Raw genomic sequence first — 22,760 nt, 5'->3', positions numbered from 1 at the left:
GGACTGGACTGGGATGGGATGGGCTCGGCACGTTTGCACCTCGGCAAGTATTATCATCTAGAATGATCAATCTCTCTACTCCACCCGGCTTCCCAACATCGCTTATATTGTATTATATCTTGAAACCAACAACATCCATAAACCCAGTATCAATAATAATAAAGAGGGGAACCAACTACATTCATATTACAATATCATATCATCCACCGCCTCCTCCTCTATACTTCCTGTATCTCTATCGTTCCTTTAACCTACCCAACAAAATGGGTTTTGTCACACACACACACACTCTCTCTCTCTCTTACAGATACCATCAATGGACTTAACCTCCACACAAGTAATGCTTTTTTTATTCGACGTTACCGAGATACAGCAAATCAACGGTTGATCAAATAATACCATTTTTAAGCATTCCCAACTATAGAAAAGAGGGGAACCGGAGATGATCGGTTGGTTCGTTGCATAAGGGGGCATTTTTTATTTGTTGCTCTCCCTACCTCCCCCTAGAATTTCCGGGCTGGGTTGGGTTGGGTTGGTTTTTTTTTTTTCGTCATTCACGTGGTAGCGTCAATGATTGAAAAAAAAAAAAAAATTATTCAAAAATAAAGTGTATAGCGATAAGAGATGAATACAAGAAATAATAATAATAATAATAGTAAAACGTTATCGGATAATTAAACATTTAGCATAGGATTATAGATTTTTTTTTTACAGAGAATTTATATATTTTTAGCAAATGGAATATTGAAGGGGGGAGGAGGGGGAGAGTTGACACTTCGTTATTTTGACATACTTGCTTATCAAATATATTTTGAAAAGAGAAAGGAGAAATGAAGAGGGTATCGAAGGGGGGTTGAGTTATTGGAACTGAAATATTTCTATTGAAAAAATTGTAGCTTTATTCATGAGTTGTTAAAAGGAAGAACAACAACAAGATATAACAACTACCCTTGCATTAATTAATCAAGGAGTACAATGGGACAGTTATCTCTTGATGTTATATCAATACACAAATATAGCTAGGGTTTATCATTAAAAGAGTGTTGATCAAAAAATGGAGATGATTTACCCTGTATTATTATAATCCATAATACAGTATACATCTATCAAAAGTCACATTTTCATTACTTAACTCATGTTTCTCAATATATACCTATATATACCAGTCGGTGGTTTACTTCCGAACGGAGTTGTATATCGCACACAATAAAAAAAAAAATTGTCAAAGAGCGGACAGATGAAGTCCACTTTTTCCCTCCCATTCAAAGTGTTTGGTGGGAAATTCTCTTCTTCTTCTTCGAAAAAAAAAAATCTAATAAACCCAATTCCTTCTTGATCACATCTCGATTGAAATTTCCTTTTCCTTTCTGAACTATTATTAGGATATCTTTTTTTGAGAGGATAGTGCATTATATTGTTAGTATTATTAGTAAGAAATGGCTCCAATCACATCATCAGTTGCTAAGACTGCTCAATTAGCAGCACAAGCTATGAAATATAATGTTAAACCATCAATGAAAACAATTGGTCAATATCAAGCATTAAGAATGATGGATATGACCAATCTTCGTTCAAATTCAACTAAATCAGGTCCACAAGAAATGACAGTTAGAGATGCCCTTAACTCTGGTTTAGCTGAAGAATTGGATCGTGATGATGATGTTTTTTTAATGGGTGAAGAAGTTGCTCAATATAATGGTGCTTATAAAGTTAGTAGAGGTTTGTTGGATAGATTTGGTGAAAGAAGAGTTATTGATACTCCAATTACTGAAATGGGTTTCACTGGTTTAGCAGTTGGTGCTGCTTTACATGGTTTAAAACCAGTTTTGGAATTTATGACTTTTAATTTTGCCATGCAAGCAATTGATCATATTATTAATTCTGCTGCTAAAACTTATTATATGAGTGGTGGTATTCAACCATGTAATATTACTTTTAGAGGTCCAAATGGTGCTGCTGCTGGTGTTGCTGCTCAACATTCTCAATGTTATGCTGCTTGGTATGGTTCCATTCCAGGTTTGAAAGTTCTTTCTCCATATTCTGCTGAAGATTACAAAGGTTTGATTAAAGCTTCTATTAGAGATCCAAACCCTGTTGTTTTCTTGGAAAATGAAATTGCTTATGGTGAAAGTTTCCCAATGAGTGAAGAAGCTTTATCTAGTGATTTTGTTTTACCAATTGGTAAAGCCAAGATTGAAAAAGAAGGTACTGATTTGACTATAATAGGTCATTCTAGAGCAGTTAAATTCTGTGTTGAAGCTGCTGAAAAATTGGAAAAAGAATATGGTGTTAAAGCTGAAGTTGTTAACTTGAGATCTATTAAACCTCTTGATACTGATACTATTTTTGCTTCTATTAAGAAAACCAACCATGTTGTTACTGTTGAAAATGGTTTCCCAGCTTTTGGTGTTGGTTCTGAAATTTGTGCACAAATTATGGAAAGTGATACCTTTGATTACTTGGATGCCCCAGTTGAAAGAGTCACTGGTTGTGAAGTTCCAACTCCTTATGCTAAAGAATTGGAAGACTTTGCTTTCCCAGATACCGAAGTTATCATGAGAGCTTCTAAGAAGGTTTTGGGTTTGTAAGGAAAGTAAAACAAGGATAAAAAAAAAAGTTATCTTTAATCAATGTGAAAAATTTTACATACTCAAGTTAAATACTTCTACATAAATGAAACCAAAAACCATAAAGAAAAAGAAAAAAAACAAGATCAATAAATGATAATTATTCTGTATAGTATACGAAATGAGTGGGGGATTGTACAAGGAGGTGAAGCATTATTATCTCAGGTGTGATATATTACCTGTGCATACACTCTCTTTGAGATTATAATCTATTACAAGATTGAAAGAACGATAGGAAGGGGTAGTATATCATACTGAATAATATACTAATAGATCCATGTAGTATGAGGTATAGCCATTATTTACACACGACAGCCGTGTGAGTGTTCATATCTCAAGTAACTCTGAAACTCTACGTGAGACATTTGTTAAACATCGATGTAGTCTAATTCAAATAGATAACAATGTGAATGGTGTATAAATATTATACAAAACCCACAACCGATAAGCACACACACATATATATACACATTATGGATAGTTCAGTAGGAATTAAGTTGTTAAATCATCATATCTGAATGATATCGATGTTTTGATACAGGAAAATTTTTGCACCAAGATGAATAACGTAGTAGGAAAAAAAAAATCAAGTCAATGGTTATATTCCTTATTTAACCCTTTTCATTTAAATACCATTCAAACACCAAGAACAATACCTACTGAATATTCCATGAAGGATATGTCATCTACTGGAAATACCAATACTACAGAAACTGGTCAAAATGAAAACTCATTGACTTCATTAGATCTAGAATCATCAATATCATCATCATCATCATCATCACCATTGAGATCTTCTAAACGTTCATCACCTAATCCTGAACCATCATTTCAAAAACGAACCAAACTAGTTAATTCTAAATTTGATGAGGTGCTGATATTACATGAACCTTTATTTGATAAAAGTTTACCTAAAAATTTCAATATTTTAGATATTAATAAAATTGAATATGCTATTAAAAATTTACAAAAATCAATAAATACAATTATTGAAATAACACCAGATATTATTGAATTTAAAAAATTAAATGAATCTAATGATATTAATAATGGAAGAAAATTACAAATTACAAATAATGAATTAATTTCATTATCATCAAGATTGAAAACATTATATAAATTGAAAAAAATTCCTATATTTGATAATATAATTAATTCAAATATTGAATTAAATGAAGAAGATATTGAAAATTTGGAAAAAATTTCAAATTTAAATGATTCAATTATTGTTAAATTACCTAAAAATGAAACAATTTCTAATATTAATATTAAAGGAATTAAAAATAATTTACCTGAATTACCTAAAATTAATGATAATAAATTATTTGAAAGAGTATTTACTCATAAATCATTTGTTAATAATAAAAATTATCTTAATAATTCAGAATTACTTAAACTTCATAATGAAAGATTAGAATTTTTAGGTGATTCAATATTAAATAATTTAGTAACATTAATAATATTTAAAGAATTTAATAATTGTAATGAAGGTGAATTATCCAAAATTAGAGCATCATTAATATGTAATAAAACATTACTTAAATTTGCATATGAATATGGATTTGATACAAGATTAAAATCATTTATTAATAAAGAAGCAATTAAATCCGGAGATCAAAAGATTTATGCTGATGTTTTTGAAGCATATATTGGAGCTTTAGGAATTGAAAGAGGTAATGATTTAAAAGAAGTACAAGATTGGTTAATAAAATTATTTGAACCATTAATTTTTGAATTAAAAAAAGATTTAAATAAAGAACCATTAGATAATAATGCTAAATCTGAATTATATTCACTTATTGGAAGAACAGATATGCACCCACAATATAAAGTTATTGAAGAAGGAGATGGAGTTGAAAAGAAATTTATAGTTAGTTGTATGATGAATGGTGAAGAAATTGGGAAAGGTGTTGAGAAAAGTATTAAAGATGCTGGGATTAGAGCTGCTATGGAAGCACTTAAAAATAAAGAAATGTTGGGGAAATATTTTCTAGAACGTCAAAAGATTGAAAAACCAGTTAAACAAGAAAGAATGAAGAGGGAATTGATGAAGAAAGAAGCTAGATTGAAAGAAATGGAACAAGAAAGAATTAATGAAAAATCAAATTTACCTTCTACACCACCATCACCAATTAGAACAGATATGTTTCCTATAAAAGTTGATTTACAAGCACCTATTGATAGTGATAGTAAAGGAGAATTGTATGGTTTGATTGGTAGGAAAATTGGAGATAAACCAGAATATATTAATTGTACTGATAGTGAAGGTAATTTTATAACAGAATTAAGAATTCGTGGTATTCTTATATGTACCACAACAGATCGATCCAAAAAGAAGTCTATGGCCAGAGCAGCCCTGACATTGTTGAATAACAAACCAGCATTAGAGCAAATATGCAAAGATTTCAGAACCAAAGACAAAGCGATGTGACCTACCTACCTACCTGTGAGACGTGTTTATAGTATATATTATAGATTAGATGATACACATAGAGAGAGTATAGAAGTCCGTGTAATAATTACTGGTTGCATTAGATTTCATTGTCAGGTAACCAAACCTGAAACATGAAACATGAAACATGAATCGTGAAACATGAAACATAACTATAATTATTTTTTTTGCCCGACCAACTAGGACGACGCACCTCGACTGAAACCAAACGAGGTGTATAAATAAAAACCCATCATCATCAGCACCATCATCACCATCACCGTTACCAATCTTTGGAAATACCCACTTATGGACATACTTATTGTATAATACTGCTTTTTTATTAATGGATTTGTATAAACTAACATTAACTTTATTAACTGCATCGTCATATTTATTTGCTATTTATTTTGCTGAACCAGCAAATATCAAGAATAAACATAGAGATGATTTAGATGTTGTATATTATAGAATTAAAAGGATAATTATATTATGTATTTTATCAATAATTATAATTCCAAATTTGATTGATAAAAGAGGATATTTTGAAAATATTAAAGAATTAGGAATAATTCCTGGGATATTCTAAATCAAATGATATTCAATTAGATTTAATTAATATTTTGAAAACATTATATTTCATTTTAATTTTATATTCTTCAACTTTATTGCAATTATTCATTGGAGAATTTGAAATATTTGATGATTATGAAGAAGAAGAAGATGAGAATAGTAAAATTTATAAATTTAGAAATTATATACTTGCACCAATATCTGAAGAATTGATATATCGAGGATTAATAATGTTGATTATTGATAAAGATCAAGATTTGATTAAAATAAGTCCATATTTATTTGGAATTGCTCATTTACATCATGGATATCAATTATATTTTATTAAAAAAGAATCATTATTGAAGGTATTATTAAGTATTGGATTTCAATTTATATATACTTCAATATTTGGAATGTTGGTACTATTTTTTTATAACAAGACTTTGAATAATTTATGGTGTTGTATTGTGTTGCATGCTGTATGTAATTTATTTGGAATACCAAGTTTCAATGTAAGGTCCAATAGTAAGATTGTCAAGATTTTATATTATGGATTGATTATATTTGGAATTGTTCATAGTTATATTTATATACAAAAGATGTAAGAAAGTTTACAGGAGATCCTTAATCCTTGTTAATCAACAGAATCATCATCATCGTTACCACTCCTCCTGATGATGATGGATTGAATAATACACGATGCGTCAATGATTTTAGAGACAAGAAACAACAACAAAAAAAAAATAGTTAAATGGTGAATGGATACAGAGCAATGCATGATAATTATGCACAGAATGACAAAGAGAAACGTGTAAAGTAGCTTTGAAAGGTCTTACAATGTGATACACAGACAATAATAACAACACAACACAACACACAAAGAAACAGGACATTGTTGATGATGCTCGGCAAAATCAACTAGAATCAAAAACACAAGACAAAGACGATGGTGGTGAACTTTGATCTGATCTTTGTTGAAGAGTCCGTGTTATTATATAAATGCTGTGGGAGAGAATCCCTTGTTCCTATATAATATTCCCATGGATTATTTAGCTAGTAGAAAGGGAGGGAACAACAGGACAAGGTCAAAGGTCAAAGGGGCAGGTTGGTGTATGGTAATTGGGGAATTCAATGTCTGTTCATCATAATTGCTTGTTTTGGTAAAGAATGTTTTATTGGGATTGTAAATCCTCGTGTGGTGGTCCCTTCTCATTTTACATTTTACATTTTACATTCACACGAAGGCGACGACACGATGACACGACGCGTCAGTTTTTTTTTTCTTTTGCTTTGAATGAACTGGGGCGACGACCCCTGCTGGCACGAGAAGTATATAATATTTGGTGGTGGTAGTGGTTAATATCCTTTTGCTTAACCAATAGATGATGTGATGGTTAGACGTGAGTAGTAATAGTAATAGTGATAGTAATCGTCTGTGATGTAATAGAAATAAATTTTACAACAAATCCGAAGATCATTTTCTTACAACCAACTAGCTAACTAATTTTGTACACATTGTGTGAGTGAGTGTAACCAATTGACACAAAATATTTTTACAACCAATGTCAATGTCAGACAGCCAACACACACACACACAAGAAAAACAAAACAAAACAAACCAAAACAACAGACAACAAAGCAACAGACAACAGACAGCAGACAGCAGAAAAAAAAAATAATAACGAGTTGAATTTTCTCACTCTGTCTCACTCTGTCACTCTCTGTCTCATAGTTTATATTTTATATACTGAGAGAATGGTTGTTAGCGTGCCAGGCGATAAATCATAAATCATTAAACTAAAAACAACAAAACCATAAAACATAAAACCATAAAAAAAAAATTTTTTTTTTCCTTCCCTTTTCTAATTGTTTTCACCATCAACGTCAACATCAACATCAAGTAGTTCACTTTCATTTTACAGTCTGTCTTTTAACCAACCAACCAACTCAGTCAGTCTTGTCATTCGTTAGGACTATTGATCTTTTACTTCCATCTCAGTTTATTCGTTGACGTCAAAACAAAAACACGACACCAGTTCCCCTATTTTTCATTTTTCATTTTTCAATTTTCAATTTTTTTTTCACATATATATATATATATTTATTTATTTATTTTAGTTCCATTAGTAATACCATTCAATCATTTTCCATCATTCTTCCTTTTTTTGTTGTACAGTTTTCAGTCTATTTATTAATATTTTGATCCTTTGAAAAATGTCACTGCCAAATTCATCCTTTCATAATGATCCAAATTATGAATCAGCAGTTCAGGATCTTGAACAAGAAAAGAAAATGGTGGCTGCACTTAAAAGACTATCAATTGGCCATATGATGCAATATGATCCTGATTTACCTCCTGGTACTATGGATAGCATAGACCCTTTTTCTACTACTACTACTACTACCAACAAAAATACAAACAATACTACAAACAGTCCCAATAGTAGCAACATCAAAAGAAATAGCGGATTATTTGACGAAGATTTAGTACCACAAAATATTCACAGGAAACCATCAACACGATCAAGATCACCACCTACTTCTCCTCAAAGAAAACACCATGATCAACAACAACAACAGCTGCATTTCCCTCATGAACCACAGACCCCTCCATATAATAAATCACCCAGTCCGGTCAAAAGACGTAGTTTTTATGACAATGCCAGTGTTGGAACACAAGAAAGCCACGACGTCTTTTTTGACGCAGAAGATGAAGTATTTGACGGATCATCAAATTTATTATGGGTCCCAGCTAATGCTCATCCACAAGTTAACCCAGAATCATTTAAAAGTTTAATCAAAACGCAAGTTGAAGAAATTTTGGAGAGAAAATTATCTCGAAGATCATCATTGTCACGAAAATCTACCTTATCTCGTAGCTCAAGTACCAGTACCAAAGAAACTTTAGCTCTAGATCCAGAGACAACCTCTCAATTGGAAAAGGATACTCCATTGGATAGAAGATCATCATTATCTTCAACCCCACAATCTAAATCTACATCATCCGGAAGAAAACTTTCCACATCTGCTGCTTCCCAGAATCAACAACAACCAATTGACAGTTCATCACGTTCGTCTTCTGTTTCATCAAATTCGGAATCTCCTCCTCGAGATCCTGCCAAGAGAGAATCATGGTATGCCAACAATTCAAAACGATACCTGAACCCTTCATTGCGTGAATTGACTAGTGAGTTGGAACAATTGTCTAAAATGGCAGGGATGGACAAAAACGATGCTGTTACCATCGCAAGAACTTTATCAGCTCAATCATTAGGTTATACAGACGTTGAAAAACTAGCATTTGATGAATTGGATAGTGGTACTACAAGTACAACACCAAATTCACCAGGATCTCCTGGAAGCTTTGATGCTGGAAGTCCACCTAGAACCACAACATTGCATTTACAACAGCGTTTACAACAACAATTTCAACAAGCTCAACAAAAGGCTGAAAGAGAAGCAGAGTCCAGAAGACAACGTGATTATTCCCCACAACAGTTGTCACCTCCTAGTGAGGTGAGCAAATCCGGAGGCGATTTTTCTTTAAAGAGAAGTCGAAGAACTGATTATAGAAAGAAAGATCATGATATGAAGCAGTCCTCATCACCTTCCAATCCATCACCACCAACCAGAAGATATAATGCCCGTGATTCAAGATTGTTATTCAATTACAAGAAACCAATAGATTCATCGTCATCATCATCTTCTTCTTCCCCAACACCAGCTTCAAGATTATCAGGACATAGAAACAACCAAAAGAGTTCCCAGCACTCATTAGAAGCAGCTTTAACAAATTCAATGACAGATAGTTCTGGAGTTTTGAGTAATCCATACCCCACCGCATCCACCAGTATTGATTTCAGTCGTATGAGTGCAAAAAAGTCCCTGAAACCAGCATCAGCTCAAAAATACATTCAAGAACTACCTACAGAATACAGATCATCTCGTTCTAAAAACAGACCAGACCAACATTCCAGTCGATCTCAACATAGTAATGGTTCTCACCACACTCATCATCATCATCAACAACAACATCAACAACTACAAGAAACTCATCCTTATCAACAACTGAGTCAGCAACGTCAACACTCACTGTCAAGACATCATCATCATCAACAACAACAGCAACCGGTTCCAGAGAAACATTCCCGTCATGAAACTAAAAGGCTCATCCCATCTGCATCCAATACCAATATCAATGACTTTATGGTACAACTGGATGAATTTCAAATTAATGGATACAGACAACATCATAGACAAGAAAGATCTTCAAAGAGAGAGAAGGATCAATCTCGTAGTAATCATCAACATCATCATCGTTATGATCAACAACAGCAGCAACCACCACCACAGCAACAACAACCACAACAATATTCAAGACAACTGCGTCGTCTTGATCCATTACTTAAAGGTTCTGCTAGTGGTGTTCGAGAAAACATCCCTTCATCTCATCAACTGCGTTTACATCAACCATATCCTAATGGATCTGCTCCAGCAAAATCACAACAGTTGCATCAAAACTTGGATAAATTAAGATCAGAAATTAATGATTTCAAGGAAAGTTTAACTAAAACTGATCCATCAATGAGAAAGGACTCAAGGAAACCAGATAGATATCGTCAACAACAGGAAGAAGAAGTTCAACCACATGCTAATTATCATCCAATTCAACATGACAATAGCTTTGAAGTAAGCTTCCAAGACTTGACTGTTGAAGATCAATTGGGTATTGAACATGAAGTGATGAAAGAATTAGGAAGAGATGGGAGAACAACCATTGATATTGATGATGCATTTGATGAAGACTTGGAAGTTCTGCCAATTAAAGATGCATCTTCTGAGTTTAGACTTGATCATGATATTTTAGAAAGTATCCCATTGGTTGAAAATCACTTGCTTGATTTATCAGATGAAGAGGATGAAGAGAATCCAAATGAACGTCTGAGAAATGACTATTTACATCATACTGCTGCAGCACATACATCAACACTGCCACCTCCACCAGAATATACTGAACTCGATGAGTTATCAAATGAAAGACATCATTCTTACCAACAAACACATGAACAACAACAGCAACCTCAGCAACAACAAAGACATGATTCAAGAGTAGGTGTAAACTTGGAACCTGTGCAGCTAGATGAAGTTGCCAATGGGTATGGCATGAATCCATTGCCTTCACCAACTTTACGTTTAGATGAGAACCGCACTCCAGGTCATCTGAGAAAAGGCAGCAACGGTGCCAGTTATGATGATTACTATAACATTGGCGAACGTCAATCCTCGACTCCAGCTACTCCAAAAACCAAAAAGGAATCAAAGGTCAAGACCAAGTTATTCAACAAGGATCCTAATTTGGAAATTATCGATTCTGATAACTACAAGGAGAAGATGGGCATGGAACCTTCTTCAAGTAAGAAGATGAAGAAGAAAAAGTCTTTTGGTATATTGAGTAGTGCGGCTTCAATACATTCTGGTGCTACTGATGCTAGTGGAGATGAGACTAAGAGGTTGAAAAAGAAGAAATCCTGGGGATGGTTACGTGAACGTTCTGCTAGTGCTTCCACTATCGATACAAGCAACTTGCCACCATTACCGGTTAACAATTTACCACCAAGATCGTTCTCCAACCCTGAAAAGACCTCGAACTCAAACAATCAACAAGGACAGGCTTTGCAACGTAGTGATAGTTCATCTATTGAAGATAATTATTCAGCACATGATATTACATCTATGAAATCAACCGATAAGGAGAATGTATTGTCCAAATTTTTCAAGAAGAAAGCCAAAGTTCCAGGAGCAAGTTCGAATTCAGTATATTCATTTGAGTCCAACAATTCTGGAGTTACAGTTGATTATGAATCAGATAGTGATGCACATACTTTGCGAAAGAAGAGTAGTAATGGTATTTTCAAAAAGAAGTCCAAAGCCAAGTTAACTGATGGTGAAGGATCTACAAACAAGGATAGATTAAGACCATTGAACTTGGTAAGCGATGAATCACAACTCAAGGCATATGATTATGCTAATAATGAAGATAAGGAGAATGTTAAGCATGGTCGTAGTGCTAAAGATTATGGTCGTACCAATGAATATCATCATCCAGAAGGTCCTTATGATAACGAATATGAACAACAACCTATGACTTCGTCACCTACTCATGAATTCAACATTGATCATCTTGAGGATGATTTCAATTTACTTGATGATAACGATGATGATGATGATTATAATGAGATACAATCTAGATCGATTAATAACAAACAAACTAGTAAAAGCCAAACCCAACAATTTAAAAGCTCGATTTTAATGGTTGATGACGATGAAGAGCAGAGACAGGTTAGAAAACTCAGAGGTGATGATGCCGGATCGAAGAACAAGAAGAAGAAGACGCTTGTTAAAAAACAAAGACGTGATCGTCACAAAAAGAAGGAATCTGTCGAATCTGTTGATGCTGAAAACGATCGAGTTCAAGCTAGTGCCGTAACTGCAACCACGACTGCCAGTGCTGCAACAGGCGTCAATGAACAAGAAGCAAGAGGAGAACCACAAAGAGGAGGAAGAGAAGGGCAAGAAGAAGAAGAAGAAGGAGAAGAGGAAGAAATTCTTCAAAGTAATGAAGAGAAGGAGAAGTTGGATATTCAAGAGAAATTGAAGAAGTCTATTAAACGTACCTCCAAAGCCAACCAGCCAATAGAATTTACTGATTCTGCATTTGGGTTCCCATTACCTCCACCATCACAATCTACGTTAATTATGCTTGATTATCGATTTCCAGTACACGTTGAGCGTGCGATTTACAGGTTATCACATTTGAAATTGGCCAATCCTAAGAGATCATTGAGGGAACAGGTTTTATTATCGAATTTCATGTATGCGTATCTTAATTTAGTTGATCATACTTTGCATTTAGAACAACAGAATATGAGTAGTGAGGATGGGGAACCAGCAGAAGATAATGAAGAAGAGATTGCCACGGGTGAAGAGAATGATAAAGATATGATATTTGCTGAGGATAGTATGATTGTCGATGATGATATTGTCCCTGCTGAAAACCATCCTGAATCCATTGCCATTGATTTGGATATGGAAGATATGGATAGCAATCCACATCGAAATAATAATCAATATTCAAGTATAGAAGTGTAAATAGAACGAGGGGGTGAGAGGTTTTATTCAAACGATTAGAAATATACATACACGTAATTAGAGTTTAAACATAGAAACTAAATGCAACACCAGAATAAAGATTGATGATATTAATCATGTTTTGTGTCTCGCCGTTGTACCCTTTTTGTTATTGTAATAAATGCATGTGTCCATCTGGTGGTGGTGGTGACATCAATGGTTACAGTGGGCAGCAAAGGCCGTGATGGAAGAAGAAGCCAACCACGCGACGTGTATTTGTCAAAGCCGAGGGGATGAATTACGTAATACAGTAGTAATAACAACCAATTGAACAACAACAAACATTTAAAAACCGTTATTCCCGTAGTATGTAGACGTGTGTGTATCCGTATTATTCGAATCAACATCCGGCTTCACCTTCACCTTCAACAGGTATCGTTTACATGGACTAGTTAGACGTTTTACGTGTCTTTTTATGTATGCATTTTTTGGGTTATGTTGCACGCATGGGTTGGTTTTCAGTTTTTCTTTAAAAACCTTCTGGTTCCATAAGTTTGCATCGTTTTTGGTAAAGGGTAAACAAAAACAAATGAAAAATCACCCCATTAATATTCACTGGAGATATCATTAGACCACTGCTCAACTGAGGTTATATATATATATATATATAGTATTATCATTGACAATAGTCTACTTTTCATATTCTATTTCATTTCACATACTTATCATTCTCTTGTTGATTTGGTTTTATCTTTTTTGCAAGAAAGATTTGAAATTAATTTTTTCATTTTTCATTTTTCATTTTCCAGGTTTTGATTTCTTTCTTTTGTTTTTTGTTTTTCTTTTGGGTGCTTGAGATTTTTTGAAATATTCATTTTCACTTACTTGTTTGTTTATTTCATTGATTGATTGATTTATTAATTTCAATATTTTGGTATTTTAAACATGAGTAGAAGTTTACCATTATTATCATCTAAAGAAGTTTCCAAACATGATAATATTAAAGATTGTTGGGTTACTTTATATCAAAGAAAAATTTATAATGTTACTGGATTTTTAGATGAACATCCAGGTGGTGGTGATATTATTTTACCTTATGCTGGTAAAGATATTACTGAAATCATGGCAGATATTGTATCTCATGAACATTCTGAAAGTGCTTATGAAATTTTAGATGATGGAATGTTAGTTGGATATTTGGCTACTCCTGAAGAAGAAAGATCATTATTAAATAATAAAAATAAAACTCCTGTTGAAGTTAAATTAACTAATAATAATTCTATTAATGATAATGGTAAAGATTTCGATATGTATGAATTTCATAATGATTTACCAATGGAAGAAAAATTATCTATTCAAACTGATTATGAAGAAGATGCTAAGAAGCATAAATTTTTGGATTTAAATAAACCTTTATTAATGCAAATGTTAACTAGTGATTTTAATAAAGATTTTTATTTAGATCAAGTTCATCGTCCAAGACATTATGGTAAAGGTTCAGCTCCACTTTTTGGGAATTTCTTAGAACCTATTTCTTTAACTCCATGGTGGGTTGTTCCATTAGTTTGGTTACCTCCAAATATGTATATTTTTTATATTGGATTTATTAATCAAAGTCCAATTATTGCTTTAAGTTTATGGGCTATGGGATTATTTGTTTGGACTTTAGTTGAATATTGTTTACATCGTTTCTTATTCCATTTAGATTATTATTTACCTGATCATAGATATGCTTTCACTCTTCATTTCCTTTTACATGGTGTTCATCATTATTTACCAATGGATGGGTATAGATTAGTTTTACCCTCCTGCTTTATTTTATTGTTTTAGCTTATCCATTTTATAGATTGATTTTTGCCATTTTTCCCATTTTATATGGCATGTTCAGGTTTTGCTGGTGGTACTTTGGGTTATATCATGTATGATATCACTCATTATGTTTTACATCATACTAAATTACCAAGATATTTCCCAAGAACTTAAAAGATTACATTTAGAACATCATTATAAGAATTATGAAGAAGGTTTTGGTGTTACTTCTCCATTTTGGGATGTTATCTTTGGAACTGAACTTACTACTACATTCCAAAAGAGAAAGTAATGTTATATATATAAAATTATAAAAAAATATGAGTGTTTCTTTTTTGGTTATTATTATTACGATTCTTTGTTGATATTCAATTACATCTAGATAGATAATATGGTATAGTATATAATATATAGTTTTTTATGTGTATGTGTGTTTTTCTATAGTTTTCAATTGTATTTTAAAGGTTTAATAATTTATATGAATTTTCATTTAATTCAGTTGATCCTAAAATATCATCAAGAACTTCTTCGATATTGCTTTTATCTGGATTCAATCGTCTTCTTCTCTTTCTCTTGGTTTGTATATCTGAATAATTATCATAAGATATATTTTTATATTGATCTTGTATATCCAATGCACCAAAGAAACAATGTTTAAGTTTATCCTGTTCTTGTTTTCTTTGATTAAATTCTTTTGGATATTTATCAACTAAATCTTTATACTTTTTCAGATTGGTTTCTTCTGCTAATAATTTCAAATATTCAATAACATTAAATGCTCCATTAGATGAAATGACATGTTTATATTTATCTTTATCTTCTTCTTGTTCTTCTTCTGAATCATCTTCTGAATCATCATCATCATCATCAATCTCATGTTCTTCAAATTCGAATTTATAATCAATATCATTGAATAATTTATCACATTTCGAATATAAATCTCGATACATATTTGTATTTAATTGTGAATATGGATTAGTTTCACTTTTTAAACTTGATAATAATACTTGTTGCCAATTATTTGATCTTTTCACTGATGTTAAATTATCAAGCATATTATTAAATCTATTTGAAATTTGATTAATTATTGGGATTTAATATTGGATTTTCAAATATTTTATCACTTGATTCTAAAATTTGATCAATTTCTCCTAATTCTTTTAATTTTTTAATTTTTAATTCAATTTTTGATTGTAATATTGATGATATTGAATTAGATAGAATTTTCTTTGAATTAATTATCTTATCTTTATATTCAACCTGTATTATTTTCTCACGAATATCAATTTCTTCTAAATGTTCCTCCTCCTCATCATCATCATCACTACTACCACTACTACTACTACTACTACTATCATCACCATCGCTGGAATAATCTGTTGATATATCAATTTTAGTTACATTTTTAGGTTTCTTTCTTTTATGGTTATATTGATCAATCCAACCTTGTAAAGATTTATTATATTTCTCTTGCCATAAATCTATATCTTCTTTATATCCTTTTATAGTATTATCTTCATAATTATCTTTTGGAATAGGTACTTCTTCAATAGGTAATGGCCAATAACTCCATTCATGTTTTGGAAATAAAGGATTTATTCTTCGTAGTAAAAAAGTTGAATATAAATGAATTGCTAAATCTGATGTATATTCAGCATCTAATGAATTTAAAATCTCCTGACGTGCTGATTTCGTAGACATATCTCTATGCTATTTGTTGAATGATATGATGATATGATGATAATGATAATAAGATGAGTTTTGTTGATCTGAAAATTATGATTTTCTTTTTTTTCAATCGAGATTAGAAATTTGATTTTTTTTTAAATAAATCAATATCAATCATTGATGGATATTTTAATTATACATATTGGAGCAGGTATTCATGATCAGAAATTGACTCATAAATATAAATCATTATTAAGAAATGCATTATCAAAACAATCAGTGCTAGAATCAAGTAAAATCATTGAATCCTCATCATTAACAAATACCGGATATGGATCATCATTGAATTTATTAGGTAAAGTTGAATGTGATGCAAGTTTTATAATAAATGATAATATCAATAAAGAAGAATCAAGAATAGGATCACTTGTTAATATGAATTGTAAATTCCCAATTCTGGAATTATTTCAAGTGTTTAATAAAATTGATGAATTATATAATTATGAATCGGATTTGACCCCACCTATCATGTTATCTTATCCTAATTTGAAGAATTTTCTCAATGGGGAAGTAATTGAAGATCATAAAGAATTAATATCACCTAAATCTCAAAGAATATATGATTTATATAAAGATAAAGTGTTTAAAGATAAGAAATTACCAAATGGTATTTCAGATACCATTGGCGTGATACATCTTGAAAATAATACAACAACTATTGCTTCATCATCTGGTGGGAATTTATTTAAACTTCCTGGAAGAATAGGATGTGCTGGTATAATAGGAGCTTCTATTGCATTCAACAAATTTGAAGATGTTAAAATCAGTTGTATGTGTTCTGGTAATGGAGAACAAATTATTCGTTATAAATTGGCACAATTACTTGTTGAAAATATATATAATTACCTGGAAGATAATTATGGTGAATGTATTGATAACCTACTATGTCGATTACCAGTTCCCTTGTATATTGGATTTATTGTAGTGATTGAAACACTGGAAAGAGTTCAACTTTTATATGGACACACTACTGAATCATTTCATTTTGGATTTAGAGTTGCAAAAGATAAAATAAAAGTAATATTGAGCTATGCTGAACAAGAAGGTAAACTTACATTTGGAGAATATATACTAGCTTAAAGTGATTGTAATATACATCTAAAAGTACAAAGAAGAAATCATCCATGATTCATATTCTTTCTTTCTTTCTTTTTTTAAATATTATGTATATTTTTTGTTTATTGTTTAAAAAAGCATTACTATATCCTTTTATTATATTAAAGTTGTTGATATTCATTAAACTTAACGGGAAGTAGCTTTGACTTTTTGGAAAGAACCTTTAGCTTGTTGTTTAGAAACAACAGAAGCACCAGAAGCAGCAAGTTTAGCTTTTTCAGCTTTTCTAGCAGCTTTAGCAGCTTTTTTAGCTTCTTTATCCTTAGCCAATTTAGATTCTCTAGCAGCTTTTCTATCAGCTGGTTTTTGGCTTCTTCTTTCTTTAATCAATTCTAAAGAAGCACCAACAATAGCTCTTTGGTGTTTAACAGTCTTTCTGGTTCTCTTTTTAGCAGCTTCTTCAGAAATACCTTTCTTGTGGTGTCTTCTGTACAAGACAGTCCAAGAGATTCTTCTTGGGTTCTTTCTTTGGTGGAACAAAGAAGCAGATTTAGAGGATTGGAATCTGAAAATCTTAGAATCACCTCTGACGAACAAGGTACCTCTACCTGGGTAAATTTTAGAACCTGAAAAGGAGTCAATTTCAATCTTCATTTTTCACTAAAACAAAAACAAGAGATAAAATGTTAGTATTAAAAACAAGTTACTTGAATGAAAATAATGACTTCTAAGATATCACATTTGTATTTTTCTCTTAATACATTTAAATAGTATCATAATGAAAGAATGTCTTTGATCCATGAAAAATCCAATTATTCAAAATTTTTTTCTTCAATTTTTTTCAATTTCCCAATTCAATGTAAGATGACAAGTTACTTCTTGTAATGATGAATTAACAAACTGTTGATAATACACATGCAATAGTTGATCTAGTCTTGAATAGTCATTATCTTAATACGTGGGTTGTATATGACATACCTATTTGATGGTTGGTTTCCTTAAGAGAGATGATAAAAATTAATGAAAATGAATTTTCACTTATTTTTGTTTTTCCTAAACTGCGTTGTGCACTGACAGTCCAGAGTGAGTGAGAGAGACACACACTCTCACAACTTGGTGCGAATGGCGGTCGCCTATTGTTGGTGCGTGCACCGTGTGACAATTCTCCCACTACTCTGTGTGTACGGGTGTGCGCCCTACTGAGCCCTGCTACCAGCCAACCACAGCAGAAAAATTAAATTCTGGTCGCGCGACAAATTTTTTCATTTTGACACTTTCGCACGAACATTTGCCCATACAAAGTACTGTATATTGCAAATAGCCCTAATGCAACCCTAATCAAATGCACGTGATTTAACAAACAGCCATTCTGTAGTTGGTCGTGCACTTGTAACAAAAACATAAATTTTTCAATTTTTTTTTTTTCTAACATAGTGAGACATCTTCATCATCGTACCAATACTATGAGAAGGAAATTTTTTTTTTAAGTATTATAGACTCTTCTTTCTTACTTTCTTCTTTTTCCTACTTTACACCAAGACCGGAGTAATTAATATATACAGAGATGGTCCGTATACTTTTAACTTAAGATATTGTGGAATTGCAAGAAAGACTTTTTTCTTCTTTATATAACCACAAGGAATAAGAATGACAATCTGATTTCATTTGGGGAAACTCAATTTTTGGACTTGTTGTTTGAATAAAAATGTATGTGGAATAAGAGATAAAAAAAAGTCATTATCACAATTATTCTAAAAGACCAATGATCAATGAAAAAATACTAACATTTTTGATAGGCCCCAAAATCCAACAAGAACCAAGAAAACATTAACTCAAAATTGGCTTTGACCATTAAATCAGGTAAATATACCTTGGGTTACAAATCCGTTGTCAAATCTTTGAGAACTGGTAAAGCTAAATTGGTTATCATTGCTGCTAACACCCCAGTTTTAAGAAAATCTGAATTGGAATATTACGCTATGTTGTCCAAGACCCCAGTTTACTACTTCCAAGGTGGTAACAATGAATTGGGTACCGTTTGTGGTAAATTGTTCAGAGTTGGTACTTTATCTATTTTGGATGCTGGTGACTCTGATATCCTTTCTTCTATCTAAGAAGGTTAATTGCTTATTTGTATTATTATATACATTTCTATAATGAATTAATTTTAATATGAAATAAATAATTATTTTTTTAAAAAAGGATAAAATTTGATTTTATTTATTCATCTATTTATTGTAAACTTGTTTTAATTTACTCTCGAGTTGTTCTATTTCCTCTCTTTCAAGTCGTATTATTTCATCGATATCTAACTCATCTTCTTGATTTGTGTCACTAGATGTAGAAGATATTTCCATATTAGTAAAACTAATATTATCATAATCCACATGTTTTTCAGTTAAATATTTTTTTCTTTCTTTAACTTCATCATGTAAATCTTGAATCTCATTTTCTAAACTTCTATACTCATGTTCAAATCTATTCAATTGTCGTACTAATGAATGATGATCCTCAATTAAATTAGGATATTTTGATAATACCTGTGATGTTTGATAAAAAATTTGGCCTAAATCTTCAGAATTATTTAAATTAATTAATGATCTTGATGTACTATTAGATAAATCCAAATTTGGAAATTTCACAATTGGAGTCCTTCTATCTTCTTCATCACCATCATCATCATCTTCTCGTTGTATATATTCTCCATTCTTGTTAATAAATTGATTAATTTGTTGTGGTTTATCTGAAACAATTGGTTCTAAAGTATAGATTATTCTTCCGTCGATTCTTTCTGATTTAGTATCCATAGAAGCTTTTTCAACAAGATTATCAACTAATTTACTTCTACCTGTGGAATTTTTAGGTTTGTTGATAGTATATAATGAACTTTCATCATAAGTTGGATCTTTAATTAATGTTGTTATTTCAGGTGCATTTACCATGGCATTAGTGAACATTCGTGGTGAGTTAAAATTATTTGAGTTTATTGATCGCAAGGATTGTTGTAAACTTGTAAGTGAATCAGATAATGACATTATTAATGGTTGATATTTTGCTTGATTTGAAGATGAATATCTGCTTTGTTTATGTTTTTCTTAATATTCCCACTGTTAATTTTTTTTTTGTTGGAGGTCGCGATCTTCCATCACCAATTGAGAATTCAATTGATTTTAAAAAAAAGATTGAATTTTTTTTTTTTTCATCTTTCATCATCTAGTTTATACTTCACTACAGGAAACCACCATACAATGACAGTTGATTTAGATAGATACTTAAAGCCAGGTAAAGATCATTACATAGCACTTGGGTTAGAAGGATCTGCCAATAAGTTAGGAGTTGGTGTAATAAAACACAATAAAGGTCCATTAACATCAACTAATCGAGCAGAAGTTTTATCAAATATTAGAGATACTTATATAACTCCACCAGGAGAAGGATTTTTACCAAGAGATACAGCTAGACATCATAGACATTGGGTCATTAGAGTTATAAAACAAGCATTAGCTGTGGCGAAAGTTAAAGGAATTGATATTGATGTGATTTGTTTTACTCAAGGTCCTGGAATGGGAGCACCTTTACAAAGTGTTGTTGTTGCAGCAAGAACATTAGCGCAATTATGGGAAATACCAATAGTTGGAGTGAATCATTGTGTTGGACATATTGAAATGGGTAGAGAAATTACCGGAGCAGAAAATCCAGTGGTATTATATGTAAGTGGTGGTAATACTCAAGTAATTGCATATTCAAAACAAAGATATCGTATTTTTGGAGAAACTTTAGATATTGCCATTGGGAATTGTTTAGATAGATTTGCTAGAACTTTAAAAATTCCAAATGATCCTGCTCCAGGTTATAATATTGAACAAATGGCTAAAAAGGGTAAACATTTAGTTAATTTACCATATACTGTTAAAGGTATGGATTTATCCATGTCTGGTATTCTTGCATCAATTGATAGTATTGCTAAAGAAATGTTTGGTAAACAGAAAAAAGTTATAATTGATGAAGAATCAGGAGAACCTATTACTGCTGAAGATTTATGTTTTTCATTACAAGAAACTTTATTTAGTATGTTGGTAGAAATCACCGAAAGAGCATTAGCACATGTTGATAGTAATCAAGTATTGATTGTTGGAGGAGTTGGATCCAATCAAAGACTACAAGAAATGATGAAACTAATGATTCAAGATCGTAAGAATGGACAAATATTTGCAACTGATGAAAGATTTTGTATTGATAATGGTATAATGATTGCTCATGCAGGATTATTAAGTTATAGAACAGGGCAAGTTAATGAGATTCAAGATACTGTATGTACTCAAAGATTTAGAACAGATGAAGTATTTGTTAAATGGAGAGATGATTAGGTAATATATATATATATATATAACAAAAAGAAAGTGGAGAGGGAAAGGGGGAGAGGAGGAATTCGATCTTCGGAGTAAGGTATGTTCTTTACTTCGTTAATCATAGATCGTATATTAAACAAAATTCTTTGAAAAGGCAAGTCAATGGAAAAGTATTCTTATCCCATCATTGTATTCTTGTCAGATACGGAATTGACATTTAAAAATTTTTGTAAAATTTGATTAACTTTATCATTGGCAGTTAATTCAGATGTGGTTATATTCACATTGATTTTTTTACAATCTCTTAGTAAACTAGCCAATTTACGTACATCAGTACCATCCCATCTCTTTGCTGATTCATTATAATTATGTTGTAATGCCATGGAACATCCTTCTTCTGATTGAAAATCAACATAAGCATATCCATATCGATCATCATGACCATCCATTTTCACATTATTCACATTACCAAATATTGACATAATTCTAGATATGACATTCTCATCAATTAATCCTTTTAGATCTTTCTTATATTTATATTTTAAAAGAACAGTATGAGTGGTTTGTGGAGGGATTATAGTGAAATTATTTCGAAGTGGTAAATCATATATTGAAATTCTAGTGTTATTCTTATTACCCATTAATTTCTGTTCTTGTAATCTTCTTCTTTTCAATCCATCTTCTTTAAGTGATTCAATATCATATTTATGTTTCTTATCATGTTGTTGTTGTTGTTTCTTCTTTTTTTCAGATTCAATTAATTCATCTTGAAATTTTTTAGTTAATTCATCTAGTTTTTCTCTATTAGATATTCGACTAGATTTAAGATTATATAATTCTTGATATCTTTTTCGTAATAATGGATCTTTAAGAATTTCATAACATGTTAAGATGAGATTGAATTTAGTTTCATCACCTTGATATTTATCTGGATGGAATTGTAATGCTTTTTGTCTATATGAACGTCTTATTTCTTGAGATGTACTATTCTGTGAAACACCAAGTGTTTGAAATATGTCTATTTCATCATTGATAATCTTAGATATTGACTCATCCATTATATACAAGGAAGTTGTT

General features: G+C 31.5%; 11 protein-coding genes across 11 annotated transcripts; 6 read left to right on the top strand and 5 right to left on the bottom strand. All coding sequences in view use genetic code 12, as the record gives it.

Moving 5' to 3' along the window:
- Positions 1–1,436: 1,436 nt before the first annotated feature.
- Positions 1,437–2,588, top strand: PDB1 (pyruvate dehydrogenase (acetyl-transferring) subunit E1 beta; the record flags this gene model as incomplete). The annotated part of the gene is made up of 1 exon (XM_002551394.1): positions 1,437–2,588. One exon carries the CDS (start codon positions 1,437–1,439, stop codon positions 2,586–2,588), a length of 1,152 nt encoding a protein of 383 aa, XP_002551440.1.
- Positions 2,589–3,186: 598 nt separating this feature from the next.
- DCR1 (ribonuclease III) lies at positions 3,187–5,058 on the top strand (the record flags this gene model as incomplete). The annotated part of the gene is made up of 1 exon (XM_002551393.1): positions 3,187–5,058. The coding sequence occupies one exon, from the start codon at positions 3,187–3,189 to the stop codon at positions 5,056–5,058; it is 1,872 nt and encodes a 623-aa protein (XP_002551439.1).
- Positions 5,059–7,827: 2,769 nt separating this feature from the next.
- Positions 7,828–12,762, top strand: ZDS1 (Zds1p; the record flags this gene model as incomplete). The annotated part of the gene is made up of 1 exon (XM_002551392.1): positions 7,828–12,762. One exon carries the CDS (start codon positions 7,828–7,830, stop codon positions 12,760–12,762), a length of 4,935 nt encoding a protein of 1,644 aa, XP_002551438.1.
- A 924-nt stretch (positions 12,763–13,686) lies between these two features.
- SCS7 (fatty acid alpha-hydroxylase) lies at positions 13,687–14,571 on the top strand (the record flags this gene model as incomplete). Its single annotated transcript, XM_002551391.1, has 1 exon — positions 13,687–14,571. The coding sequence occupies one exon, from the start codon at positions 13,687–13,689 to the stop codon at positions 14,569–14,571; it is 885 nt and encodes a 294-aa protein (XP_002551437.1).
- Positions 14,572–15,008: 437 nt separating this feature from the next.
- On the bottom strand, positions 15,009–15,605 carry CTRG_05734 (uncharacterized protein; the record flags this gene model as incomplete). The annotated part of the gene is made up of 1 exon (XM_002551390.1): positions 15,009–15,605. One exon carries the CDS (start codon positions 15,603–15,605, stop codon positions 15,009–15,011), a length of 597 nt encoding a protein of 198 aa, XP_002551436.1.
- A 25-nt stretch (positions 15,606–15,630) lies between these two features.
- Positions 15,631–16,251, bottom strand: CTRG_05733 (uncharacterized protein; the record flags this gene model as incomplete). Its single annotated transcript, XM_002551389.1, has 1 exon — positions 15,631–16,251. One exon carries the CDS (start codon positions 16,249–16,251, stop codon positions 15,631–15,633), a length of 621 nt encoding a protein of 206 aa, XP_002551435.1.
- A 147-nt stretch (positions 16,252–16,398) lies between these two features.
- On the top strand, positions 16,399–17,358 carry FGR10 (Fgr10p; the record flags this gene model as incomplete). The annotated part of the gene is made up of 1 exon (XM_002551388.1): positions 16,399–17,358. One exon carries the CDS (start codon positions 16,399–16,401, stop codon positions 17,356–17,358), a length of 960 nt encoding a protein of 319 aa, XP_002551434.1.
- A 162-nt stretch (positions 17,359–17,520) lies between these two features.
- Positions 17,521–17,988, bottom strand: RPL24A (60S ribosomal protein eL24; the record flags this gene model as incomplete). Its single annotated transcript, XM_002551387.1, has 1 exon — positions 17,521–17,988. The coding sequence occupies one exon, from the start codon at positions 17,986–17,988 to the stop codon at positions 17,521–17,523; it is 468 nt and encodes a 155-aa protein (XP_002551433.1).
- A 1,574-nt stretch (positions 17,989–19,562) lies between these two features.
- SPC34 (Spc34p) lies at positions 19,563–20,369 on the bottom strand (the record flags this gene model as incomplete). The annotated part of the gene is made up of 1 exon (XM_002551386.1): positions 19,563–20,369. One exon carries the CDS (start codon positions 20,367–20,369, stop codon positions 19,563–19,565), a length of 807 nt encoding a protein of 268 aa, XP_002551432.1.
- Positions 20,370–20,420: 51 nt separating this feature from the next.
- Positions 20,421–21,701, top strand: CTRG_05729 (chromatin DNA-binding HSP70/DnaK family ATPase; the record flags this gene model as incomplete). The annotated part of the gene is made up of 1 exon (XM_002551385.1): positions 20,421–21,701. The coding sequence occupies one exon, from the start codon at positions 20,421–20,423 to the stop codon at positions 21,699–21,701; it is 1,281 nt and encodes a 426-aa protein (XP_002551431.1).
- A 158-nt stretch (positions 21,702–21,859) lies between these two features.
- CTRG_05728 (U2-type spliceosomal complex subunit) lies at positions 21,860–22,741 on the bottom strand (the record flags this gene model as incomplete). The annotated part of the gene is made up of 1 exon (XM_002551384.1): positions 21,860–22,741. The coding sequence occupies one exon, from the start codon at positions 22,739–22,741 to the stop codon at positions 21,860–21,862; it is 882 nt and encodes a 293-aa protein (XP_002551430.1).
- Between the last annotated feature and the right edge of the window lie 19 nt (positions 22,742–22,760).

Source organism: Candida tropicalis, assembly GCF_000006335.3.
Source record: "Candida tropicalis MYA-3404 genomic scaffold supercont3.9, whole genome shotgun sequence".
NCBI classification, from domain to species: domain Eukaryota; kingdom Fungi; phylum Ascomycota; class Pichiomycetes; order Serinales; family Debaryomycetaceae; genus Candida; species Candida tropicalis.
Note: the sequence above shows the minus strand (reverse complement) of the source record. Positions and strands in the feature narration are given on the sequence as shown.